General features: G+C 41.8%; 1 protein-coding gene across 7 annotated transcripts in view; it reads left to right on the top strand.

Moving 5' to 3' along the window:
* Positions 1-13044, top strand: part of CEP112 (centrosomal protein 112) — a 162119-nt gene that overhangs the window by 58780 nt on the left and 90295 nt on the right. For all 7 annotated transcript variants that reach the window (XM_059864085.1, XM_059864084.1, XM_059864088.1 and 4 more), the window contains one exon: positions 1959-2066. In XM_059864085.1, the coding sequence (XP_059720068.1) occupies positions 1959-2066 (108 nt within the window). The remainder of the gene's footprint in view (positions 1-1958; positions 2067-13044) is intronic.

Genomic DNA, 13044 nt, shown 5'->3' on the forward strand with positions numbered 1-13044 from the left:
TTTTGCTGTACTCCATGAATCATCCAGAGGTTTACTCTTTCCCTGTTTGGGTGCTAAAACTAGAAATACTAAGTGATGCTGTGCAGTTGAGTGGCTCTATTCTACAGGAACCAAGGTCCAAGGAAATGCATCAGAGGAACACTGCGGAAGCTCTCTCTTCATGGCTTTGGCCTTTCTCATTCCTCTGCATCCACACACTCTTAGATAAATCTCCCAGTACACTGGAACATACTGGAAAATTCTGTGTTTTGTGCTGAGGTGGGATCTATTACAAAACAACTGCAGTAGCCATAGCAACGCTGTCCTTTTATCTGCATTAGGAATACTGGGCTTTAAACCCATTTTTGGTGTGAGATAAAGTTAATTATGGAGATGAGTAGGATGGGGTCATTTTCAGTTGTTGCAATCAATATTTGATTCTTTAGTTTGGCTCTATGACGATATCATTTATTTTGCCATCTGCTTCCTATTTTGTCAAGCTTGTGATTATTAAGAGTCACCTGATGTCCACTGGTGGGTGGGTGGCACGTGTTTAACTGCAAGATCTACATTTTTTCCAGTGCTAATTAAAATAATACATAGGCTGTGTCATGGTACTGTAGATCTGGGGCTTCCTGGGTTTGGCAAACAATGATCAAGAGCCTTTGTTGGAAATTGATGAACGGGACCTAAGGAATAAACTGCAGGAGCCAGTAGATTTAAAGCATCTTTGCATATGTTTTTACTATTTCATTTCTTTAGAACATTTTCATTCTCTCAGAAAAACCCCTCCTTTAGTGCAGTAACAAGATCTGTTATTTTTCTGGGTTTTATTAACCTGAGTAAAATATGGCATGGATATGCAATTTGAGTAAGTTTGGAGCTGGAAGAAAATGATTCATAAAACATTGATTGCAGTCCCTTTTCTTAATGGCAGATGATAGCAGTGAGGTTCAGGAGCTGCTTCCTCACTGCTCTCTTTTTCCACTTTCTTTGTGGCCAACTGCTTCTCCTCCAATCCCTTCCTTTCCTGCTGGAGCACTCTGCAATAAAATGCTTTTCCCACTCCGAGTGCTGCCTTTTCTCCTCCTTCCTGGCTGGGGAGTGATGTCCAGGCCAACTGGCACAGACATCTGTTGAACACTGAGCACTCCCTAAGGCCAAGCAGGATTTTGGCTCGTGGTTCAGAAATTCATGGGTTTCTTCTTTTTGTGGAGCAGATGGGCTTGTGGTCCTTCAAACCCCTTCACTTCTTTTCCCTTTTTAGGGACACAGTTTATTCACTGCTTATGTTGGGATCTAGATCTAAAAGTCATTGATGAGTGTGCGCTGCAGCAGAGTCACATATATATATATTTATATATATTCCCTTGGAAACATGCCTGATGTGCAGCTAACAGTTGTGCTTTTGATACAAAAGCCTTTGTTAATTGAGTTGTGAAATTGCTTCCTTGATGCTGCGTGCTGGAATCTGTGGGACTCATTATTCATAGGCGATGACTATCTTCAGAGGACTTCACTTGCAGCCAAATAATTCTCTTTTAAGTTATTTAAAGTTATTTTCTGATTTAATGTAAACTTGCTTTAATTGTGTAGTTTATGCTCTGACTCGCACATGATTTCCCTTGAATTTCCACAGGCAGTGTATTTTTAAGTGAAATACATTTGAGTCTTAAATATGTCTAGAGAAAATATTCACTTAATTTTGATGGGATATTCAGCACTGTTGAGTGAAAAACTGAGCCAATCCTTTGTAATTAGGGAGTGGCATAACAGTGATCACTATGTCCTTGAGTAACTAATAATCCTGTAGAGACTGAATATTCATTTTCACCACATACAAATGGTGTTGTTATCATTCCCAACAAGTGATATTCTCCTCTTTGATGGTTTACAAACAACTGTAGAAATGTCAGAACATTTCAAGCTATGCCTTTAAAAAAAAAAGTATTAAATATTCCCTTTCTTTTCCCATGTAGATGGCAGAGGTTGAAGCAGATCTAAGCAGATCAAAATTGCTGCGGGAAAAGCAAGCCCAGGAATTCTCCTGGCAGTTGGATGAGATCAAGAAAGGATATGAACAACAGGTCAGTTGCTTTGCTCCTCCAGGTGGAGGGGAGAAAACACCCTTCCTGCAGCTGTAGGTCACTGTGTGTTGCTGTCCTTCCTATAAAAACACCATTTACAGATATGCAGGGTTTTGTGATGGGGTTGGAGGGGGATGTAGTATTTTCTGCACAGAAAATACTTTTTGTTTCCTCTTCACAACCCTTTGTACCTCTGACTCTTTCAAATTGTTTCCCAGGCTTACAGGTGGCAACACCTATTTCCATAATCACCAGGTTCAATTATTTAATGCATTATGTGTTTCTCTTCTTGTCAAGAAACAGCAGTTTGTTCTGTTTATCATTTTTGACACGGGGAGTGTTCATATGAATGCTTGTTTTGGCCCACTGAACGGGATTTTCTTCTTTGTAAAGTAATTTCAGGGTTGGGAAATACTCAGGAAACGTTTGGGTGGAGACAAGAAAGTTTTGTTCAGCACTGCTGTGAAATGTAAAGGGGCGAGAAGCAGGAGGAGAGAAATTACTGCATGACAGACTTGGGAGCTAAGGAGCTGCACCAGACCGGGGTGTGAGCTGGTACTTGGTCACAAAATTAAAGTGGCCTTTGCTGGTAGCCCCTGCTGAAGGATTGAAAGGGGGGTTTTAGTGCTTTGTAGGAATGAGGTGGTTAATCCATGAAAGTTCTCTCTTATCACTGTTCTTGTGTGGATCTAAGCTTGCATTTCCAGCAGGGAAATGTGGTTTCATTTCTGTTTATCTGCTGTGCCGCGAGAGGATGAAACGCTGCGGTTGGCTTTGGTGCCAGGCCTGCTCTGGTCCATCTGGAAGGGGCTTTTTCAGGGAATTAAGGAACAAGATCACTTTGGTAGGTGTTGAGAGACCCCTGCTCTGGGCTGGGGAGGAACAATGGTGTGTTTTGTGTGCGGCTCTTGGAACAGAAGGGAGTTTGTTGGGTCAGATCAAAGCAACGTCACCACTTGTGCTGCCACCTGACAGAGGTGACATGTTGGCCTCGGGAAGGGTGAGGGACATCTCACAGGTGTTCAGCTTAACTGGGAGATGTTATTTGTGATGATTCCTGCATTTAGTGGTTCAGAAATAGTCCGAGATACTGGGGATTTGTGCAGGAAAGGTGAGGAAGTTTGGTGTGTCAGGGACATGCTGAAAGGAGGGTGATGGGAGTGTCAGGGTCAGTCAGATATCTGCCTTAAAGGAATTTTTTATTTAGTCACATTTTCACATCATTTTAGGGATATGGTTGGCTCACATTTTTTCTTTACATTTCTCATAATTTGTAGTGCATTTTTAAAGTCCAGAGTAAGCATTTATTAAAAGATTTTGTTCCCATTTTCCCATCCCAGAATTTAGTCTGTAGAGATAAATGCTAACCTGCAGTGCATCAGGAGTTACAACATTCCTGTTCCAACCTACAAATGGTAATTTTTTTTTACTATCCATAATAACATCCACCAAGCCATAGATAAAATTTTCTGCCAGTATTCAGCTGACTTTGCACACTAAAGGCAAGTGATAATGTCTCCTATTGTCATGGTTTGGTTTCATGTGTTTTCTTATATTCAGACCTTCTGGAGACTGTGTCAAAAAACCCACAAAGCAAGAAATTAATATGAGAGTTAAAAATTTTTTGGTGAATCTATTCTGTAACAATGTTGATGTTGTGGTAAACATCAGTGAAAGCTTTTTTCACTGAGATGTTTACTGCTTCCCATTTATTTTCTTGAGGATAGCTGCTTTTACTGTAAGAAAGAACAGCTAAGCTTTATGAGACATCACTGGAACCCGAGGGTTTCAGCCCTAAACAGCTGAACAATGAGAGCCTCAGAAGAATTTTCAGTGGAATCCTGTTTATGCCCTTTTTAAAAATTTATTTCTCTTTGTCCTTCATCTGGAATGTTCTTTGAAAGTTGGTGAGCATGAAGAATACATGCCCCTTCCTGCAGATTGCAGGGGGTTATCAGTGGGAATGAGGTTCTTTTGGGAGGCACAAAGCCCCTCCAGCCCCACCACAGAGCAGGATGAGCTCACTTCTTCCACTCTTAAAATTTCCTTTCAGTACTTCCAACTTCTGTTTCTCTGCACTGCTCTCTATTTATGCTTCAGAACTTCTAAACCATTTTTAAAGCAGACTTTTCCTTGCCTTGTTTTACTGCATATTTCTTTGGTTGTTACTTGGCGAGGAGCAGAGTGATTTAAAGTGTTTAAATAGAGCAGTGAATTCAAAGTGGGGATACATTTTGACAGGGCTCCAGCAGTCTTCCAGTTGGAAATAGACACCCAACCAAAAACCTGGATATTTTAGCTACCTGAGGAACGTAATGATTGCTTCGAGATGTTCTGCCTCAAGTGTCTGACTCTAATTGTCAAATTAAATTTAGACATTAAAAGGGATGGGAAATTACCCTACAGATTTTTTTTTTTGTTGGCTTTCATGGTGAGTGGCAAGGGGAGCACTGATGGCAACCTGGACAGTTCAGTTGCCCATAATTTTAATCAGATTTGTAATAAAGAACCAGATTAACTGATGTGTTATCCAGTTCTCCAATCTGAGAGACTTTTTGGGAGTGTAGGCACTTGGAGCAGTGGTTTCACTTCTCTGCTTTATCTGAATGGTTTGATATCACAGGACTCTGCTTGAATGCTGATTTCAAAATAATTATTGGTGTGAACATGGACTGTTCACTGTGGGGCTGAAAGATGGCTTTGCCTGCAGGTTTGACCTACTGATATATTGATATTTATCTGATATTTATTACAACAAATAACCTGATACATTAATATTTATTTATCTTTGTCTTTTGCTTCAAAAATAATTTGGAAAAAACCACAGCCCTTAATATTTTGTTAGCTTTTCAAATGCACTCAAATCCATTAATAAAGCAAAAAGGAACTTTTGGATCTTGCAGTATTTGGTTTCAGCTGTCACACGTCCCTCCTGGTTCCAGCTTCATCTGATTCGGTGCCACTTGCTTTTGAAGTATCCACTGAGAACACTCTCTGAGAGAGAAACTGGTGCCTTTTTTTTCTTCTTCTTTAAATATACTTTAGCTCAACTTTGTTCTACTTGCAGCTGTTAGATTTGAAAGTATATTTTGAAGAAAAAAAAAATAACTCCAGCAGCACCAGAGTTCCTATCTGCTGGGAGCAGCTGCTTTCGGCACTTCAAAGCCAGTGGACAGCACAGTGAAGGCCTCAGCCTTTCCTGCCTTTGAAATGGTTGCAGTATCTGCAGTTGGGCTTTATGGCACTGTCAGCACAGGAAGAAAGGTTGTTTGGTTTTTTGCACCCCCTCCCTTCTTTCTTTTTTTTCATTTTTTCCCCCCTACTTTCTAATTACATCCTCAATCCAGCTGAAAATACCTGGGAAGTGTTTCTGATGAGTTCATCTTCTATGAGCCCAAATGTTTGAAAGATCATGTGCCCAGACTTTTCAGTAATGGATTTTAGTCAAATTTGACAGAAAAGTTAAGGAATTTGCTGGGTTTTTTCCCCACATCCTTGTCAGTTGAGCACTTTCTGAGAGCACATCTCTCGTGGGGAGTGGTGGTTCCATGGCAGAGATGGGACAGGGCTTCATGCAGGGACATTCCCCAGCACACTCAAGTACATGCACACCTTTGTTTGAAGCAGATTTTCATAAATTGTTGAGAATGGAACACTTCCAGTGAACTCAGTGTGATTCTAATGCTTAAATGACATTAGTTTGTCCTTTCAAAAACCCCAAACCATTAATAATCACTGTGATCACTGCTGCACCCATTTTTTGCTGTGAACTGTTGCTGAAGTGAGTGAGTGAATGTGAAATAAATGAGATGCAAGATTAGTAAGAGAGCCAAAGCCTAGGAAATGTCATTATCCATCAGGGAGAGAACACACAACAAACCAGTTGAGTCACTGTGATAGCAGGATGGGGTTACCTGATGAGTTATGGCCATACTCTCTGAGATTAAATGCCAGCCTAAATATATAAATAATCCTCTTGGTTTGGTTCATCTTTGACTGTGTTTATTCCTTTTAAAAATAATTATTCATGCTTCCATAGGAAAGTGGAGAGTTGTTACATGGTAGCTGAAGAATCTCCCTATATCTCAGGAAATCCTTTCTTGTGACATTTATTGTTGGGTTCTGACTTCTGTAAAAGTTATGAAGAAATTAGAGTTGTCACCTTGTCCTATGTATCCATATAGGGAAGTAAGAGACACCTTCAGAAATATTTTCCTGGGTATTTAATGAAATCACTTTGAAATCATGCTAAAGACAAGTCAACAGACAATGCCTTTAAGTTGGCAGCAAGACAAAGGTGTGGTTAAGTTTAAATATGCCTTTTATAATAAAGAAAGTGAAGTAAAGAAGTGCAAAATAGATGGTTAAAAGTGAAAAAAGCATGTTTGTAATGTTACCTGCCAGCAGCAAGGACAACATCTGAGGTGCTGCTGGGACACTTTTCTTGTTTTAGCAGTGTGCTGGAGCAGAGGAAAGTGTTATTGAGAGGAGAGGAAGAATATTCTGTTGGTCTTTTTGTCTTTTACAACTTTCTAATGAGGTTAATATAAAGAAAAGAGCGAGGTTCTCTCAGGCAAAACATTCACTTAGTAATTAACACTACTGGAGATAACAAGCTCCACCTCCAGCTCGCTTTGTCCCCATACCCTTGCTCTGTTAACAGTTCCTGCCACTGCACTTCCATCCTGGCTTTCCTGCTGGCCTCATTCTTCATTTTCTGGTTTTTTTGCTTCTCTTTTACCAATCTGTTACCCACCCAAGTGAAGGAAACACTTGCAAAGCCCAGTCTGAGACCTGCCGTTCCTCGGACAGACCGATGTCCCAAGCATTTCTTAGCTGTACATTAACCTGGCCATTTCTTTTCAGAGATCCACAATCCATTTTTAGTATGCTGGTTTAGTTGTGAGGAGAGAGTCTTTGTGAAAAGCTTTGTTCCTCTCCTCTTTGTCTGTACTCGAAGATAATTGAAATACAGTCTGTTCTTGCAAGGAGGCCAAATGAGCACGTTAGTAGAAGCTCTAAATTTTTCATGTCATCGGCAACAAGCTGCATAAATTTCATTTAATAAATTAATCTAGGATGCATAAACGTTTCCTTTGAACCATCCTAAGACACAGATGAATACCATTTGTGCAGAATATCTGAGGAATAGTTTCTTCAATCAACATCAACTTTTTACTTTATAGCTAAAACTCACAAATGGGAAAAGGAGACGAATTTAACCTCCAAGTGAAGAGTGGGTGGAAATCTTCTCATGGTGCCATTGCTGTTTACAGAATTGTTAACCAGACAGATGGGTATTTGCACGGTCTCCTTCAGGCATCTGAGTCGTGTGTGATTCAGAGTTGAAAGCCTGAGCTCCCTGTGTAGTCAGAGAATCCTCTTTGAGGGGAGGAGGGAGAGGGAGGCGATTCCAGAAACACGAACGGGTGCCTGCGGTAAGCAGCGCGTCGGGCTGGGAAGGCAGCTCTGTGTTCAAAGAAGGTCCTTGGATAAACTGAATCCCTAAACAAAGACTACACACAGCAAATTCTGCACCACAGCCTGCTGCAGACAGGCATTTGCAGTGGCTCAAGGTCTGTTAGTTGGAAAGAAATTTTTCTCTTTGCAGCCTGTGATGGGTTTGGTGGTGTGGGTGGGCTGGGGAGGGGAGGAGAGGAACCTCCTGATGTTCATGGTGGCACCAAGTTGGATTTAATCATGGGATGCAACTCCATTCCCAGTATATTGTTACAAGAAGGCTGGAGAGGGATTTTTCACAAGGGCATGTGGTGATGGGACAAGGAGGAATGGCCTTGAGCTGAAGGAAGGCAGGTTCATATTGGACATTAGGAAGAAATTCTCTACTATAAGAGTGGTAAGGCCCTGGCACAGGCTGCCCAGAGAGGTTGTGGACTCCCCATCCCTGGAAGTGTCCAAGGCCAGGTTGGACAGGGTTTGGAGCAAGCTGGGATAGTGGAAGGTGTCCCTGCCCATGGCATGGGCTTGGAATCGGATGAGCTTTAAAGGCCCCTTCCAACCCAAACAATTCTGTGCTTCTGTGATTTAAAAACAAATTTACTCATGCCAGAAGATTGGGAAGATGGAATGATTGAGGTGGGGTTTGTGCTGCCCATACTTTAAAAATATTAAAATTCTAAAAAGCCTTTATGAGTAAAAATGTACAGATCAGGAATACAGTTTTATATAGTGAGAGTGAGACCATTCAGGTGCATTATTTTAGGGGAGAATAAATCAAACTGCAGTTTGGCTAAAGACCAGCTTGCTTCTTTTAAAGAATTTCTTGCAATTCTTAGTTTGCAGTTGAAACAGAATTATTAGTGGTTGGTGAAAAGGTGTAAGTATTCCAGAAAACACAGTCATACCTATTAAATTATTGCAGCCTGCAATGAAATAGAAAGTAATGTGCATTACCCACGTGTGGTAATGGGTGCTTCTACAGAGATGTATTTTTCACTGTCCCATTTGCCATTGGCTCCCTTATATCTTGGGAGACTTTTGTGTTTCAACTTATAGAAAAAACTCCCCCCACAAAAAAGTGTAAATTGAAATCCATTTAATTTACCTATTGCAAGGGTGCTCTGTTCTGATTTTCTCCCTTAACTTGAAGTGAAGATGCTCCTTTTCTGCCCCAAGTTATGCTGAACCAGACCCCAGTGTGATTAGCACTGCTCCAGCCTGCTAGATCAGATTACTTTCAGGAGCAGCGTTTGCAGGGATGGTAATCCCCATATCCTCATGGAACATGCAGGTTTATTGATAGGCTTAGGAGACAGAAAATGCTCCATTTTGCTGGAGTTGTTCTTTGGGGATGGATCATGTGCTGTGCCCTGCCTGGGCAGAGGCTGGGGCTGGTTTTCAGCAGGGTAATCGTGCAAACACCTGATTTACAAACACTTAAATGATTTTAGGATGGAAATGCTGGAAGCAGACGTGCTGTAGGTGTGCTGCAGAGTGAGTTTAGCTCAGTGACACGTGCAATACATTGGTGGCTTCTCCAGCCCTCAGTTCAGTCTTGCCAAAACAGTGCTTATAAAATCATCCTGCCTTGCAAAACCATATTTTATAGAGGTGTTACTTAAAATATTTCTGGAATTGCGGACATAAATTTACATGAATTTTCATACTTTGGTGTCAAATATTTATTGTAGCAGTTACATTTTTCAAAGAGGTAGTGAGCTAACTAATTTCCTTTCCCTCCTTTGGGGACTCTAAAAAGAATTTCAAAGGCGTGCTTGTTCTTGAGAACAAGTTGAAATTGTTCTAAAATTGAAAAGCCTAAACTTAGCATGTGATGTAAAAGCAAAAACTGGGTAGTAGAAGGCCTTGTCTAAATTAGAGACTTTCAAAAGGTATTTGCTGGTGTTGATTAAATTACAAATCTTTGGCTTCTGAAGACATCTCCTGTGATCCGTGGGCTGTTTATTGTCCATCTTTGTTCTTCAGGCATGCTAACAGCAGCAGGATTTCACCTTGGCTCTGTATTAGACTGTCTCTTGTTCTAGCAAATTGTCCTAAAGCACCTCCCCTTGTGAGTGCAATTCCATCTGCCTGTGTTCATCAGCTGAGTTGTCACTGGCCTGGGCACAAGCCACGCTGCCAGGTTTGTTTGGCATCTTTTTGTGTGAGTGAACAAGAGACTGTCACAATTCTTGCATTAATCTTTTTTAGCTCTTTGTCAAGAATTTTGTTTTCTTCTTAACATCCTTTTCTCTGCAAGAGTAAGGGAATTTAAATTTCCGTTAAAAGCTAAATTTAGAAGAAATTGTGTAACTAAAAGCTGAATTTAAAGTAAATAGTGTAGTTCTGATGACAGTTTAGTAAATCACCTGCTGGCTGTTGCCTTGAACGTTGTTCTGTCACACTGTGTGGAAACAAAGAATGAAGAATTCAGCTAAGAAGAGATCATAATTTTCAAGTATTTGTGTTACGTGATAACAGCAGTGGTAAGAAAGGCTCTCTTAGGTCAGACAGATATTCCTGCTTGGTTTTGTGTCCAGGCCATGGCTGGAGACAGGAACAGATGCACAGGGAAGGGAATGAGAGATTTTCATCTTTGAGAGAACAAGATGAGGAAACATCCAAGGCACAATGAATGCCCTGTGATTATGGTAATAGGGCACACACGATTATTTAATGAATGTTTCCTTTCAGCCTCGCCCCTAATGCCCATTGTGAACGTCGTGTTGCTTGTCTGGCTGAAATGTATAGCACCTACCAGTGCCTGTCCCTGGACACTGGAGTGCTGGAGTGGAGCAGACACTTGAATGTGATCTGATGAAGTGCTCAGCATCAAGGGGGAGATGCAGCAAGATCTCAACATGACAGAATTTTTGAAGGAGGTGGTTTTGTTATATCATTCATAAAGGTGCTCTCTACCTCAAAGAGGAGACAGAATCTGTCTGCTTTGTGAAGAATTAATACAATTTTCATGCAGTTTCCTGTGATGAAGTCCTGTTGTTGCTGAAAAGCAGCATGGATTTTCTCTTTCTGTTTTTTGGTATATGTTTTTTTTTTTTTCCTTTAAAAAACCAACCCAATAAAAATACAAGAATGAGAGAGGGAGGAGTGGAAGAGAAGCCATAGTGCTTGGCAGCAGTTCTGAAGGGAGCAGGAGCTTCAGGGAGTGCTCACCAGGGCAGGGAATGGCTGCTCAGTCACTTTGTGTTCTTTATTTTGTTGGTTGGGAATGTGGAATACCTGCTAATATTCTTTAGGGAAGATGGGTGTGGAGTCCTCTGAGGGATGAAAATGCTCTGGTCCTCATCCTTTCTCTCCTCTCCTGTTTCTCCAGCTCCGCTCCCCACCAGAAACATCTTAAAGTACCAAACCCAAACCATCTTGGGGAATGTGGAGCTTTAAATAAGGAGGGTTTTTAAATTTTTCGTCAACAAATTTTCCTCTTGTAAAACACCTTCCCTCATGGTACCACCCTTTCTCTTCCCATGGATGAGGGAGGACACCCCTCCTGCTGAAGGACCTTTTGCTCATTCCACCTATAAAATTAAAATCTTTGTGTCTAAAATGCTGAAAGTGAAGAGATTACAAAACAAAACAATTTACTTTGGTCAGTGTGGTAAAGGTGTGAAGAGTTGGAGAAGCAGGACGTGTCCCCTGCTCCCTCTGGGTCACATTCCCTGCCTGCTGCCCTGGCTTCTGGCAAAGAAGTGACATCTCCAATAACTGAATCTCCCCACAGCAAACTGCCTTAACCCAGACCTACATGGAGCAACCAGCTGAAAACCCAATAATTAAGACAGCAAAATGTTTGAAGGGAAAGGCCTCTCCTGTTGACACAATTTCTTTTTAATCAGATCTTATTTATGAAGGAACACTGAACATTTTTTCTCCTAAATCAGGCAAAGGCTCTACAGTTATTTTAGGGAGCAACAGCTTTTTCTCTTAGGCACAGGATGGACACCGCGAGCGTCCGAGAGAAGCCAGGTTTGTACAGAAACCTTGGGCAAAAACCTGGCGTAAAGAACTTGGTGTGAGGATGCCAGGCCCAGCCTGGAAAATGTGAGGGGTTAACCCCTGCAGGGACTTCAGGCATCTCCTAATGAGCTCTTTAGTGTTATTAAATAATGTAGATACGTTAAACCGTGCAGTGTTGCATTTGTTCTTCTCGCTCCGTTTGAGGAAGGATGCTCCCAACCACAGCATGGACGGCACACTTCCCTTTTAAGCTTGCAACATGCTCATCTGCAGTTTGAGAAAATGCCCTTTTTTTTTAAATTTATTTTAATTTAGCTACAAATTTTCCCCGCGGAAGCCGGCCAACCAGCTGATATCATTCCAGAATTGAATGCTACAGCTTTAAGATAAGGTGCCGGGCGCTCTCGGCGCTCTCACAGCGGCTCCTCCCGTCCGCTCTTTTTTTCCTTTCTCATGCTGAAAATACCCCACCATGTTCACGATAAGAGATTTCTCTTTTTTTTTTTTCCTTTTTTTTTTTGTTATTTTTCTTCCTTCCCCCCCTTCCTCCTTCTCCGAAATCCACCAAAACTGAAGAAAAATCCAAGTGACTGTTCTTAGCAGCTGTGTGGCCCGGAGTTCAGTGGGGAAGCGGCTTCCTGCCGTCCCTATTCATCACCTGCTTCAAAGGCGGCCTGGCCGCTCCAGTGTGCAGGCCAGGTAGGGTGCCTTTGTGCGCAGGCGGGAGGATTAATATCAAAGCTGCAGCAACCAGGCCCTTGGTCTCAGGCTGCCATTCAGGCAAGCGGGGAGAGGCTAAGAGTGGCCAAGGTCACAGCATCCAGTGTGGTGCGGACTGGGAACGGCTCCTGAGAATAGAGGGCTTCTTATGAAATCATGGTGCAAGCTTGCGGCACAGCAGGTGCCCTTCTGGAACACATACATCTGTTTATGTTGGGATAGCGTAGCTGACAACGGGATAATAGAGCTTTGTTTTTTTTATAATTTTCTTGCTGTTTTTTTTTTTTTTTTTTTTATTTAAGGAGGGAAAAAAAAAGACAACTCTATGCGCCAGCGTTGAGGAATATCGCAGGAAGAGCGTTCGCTTTGGAAATCATAAAGAATTCTTGCAAAGCTTTAATTGCTGGGGTGGGGGGTTGTGTGTGTGTATACTTAAGCGAAGGGGCGAGCAGGCTGCCTATTAACCATTTAGGATCCTCAGTCCTGCTGAGTGAGGAGCAGCAGCGGGATACGGGGGCACCCGCCACACAATGCGACAATGCCTCCCCTTTTTTTTTTTTTTTTTTTTTTTTAATTATTTTTTCGTACGCTTCCGACATTTGTACCAACAAATTGGGTAAGGATGCGCTGGATTTGCTCGGTTGTCTCCATTGTTGGGATTGTCTGGAGGAATTCTGTCACGCTAACGGTGGCTTTTTAAGAGGTGAGGTAATAGTGACGTAAAAATAAAATTGCCAACTTGATGAAATTAAGGGGGAAATTAAGCTGTAGACGAGTTGTCATGACGACAAGGATGTTCTATTGATGAACTGTACTCCTCCCT

This window comes from Haemorhous mexicanus, chromosome 20 (genome assembly GCF_027477595.1).
Source record: "Haemorhous mexicanus isolate bHaeMex1 chromosome 20, bHaeMex1.pri, whole genome shotgun sequence".
NCBI lineage: Eukaryota > Metazoa > Chordata > Aves > Passeriformes > Fringillidae > Haemorhous > Haemorhous mexicanus.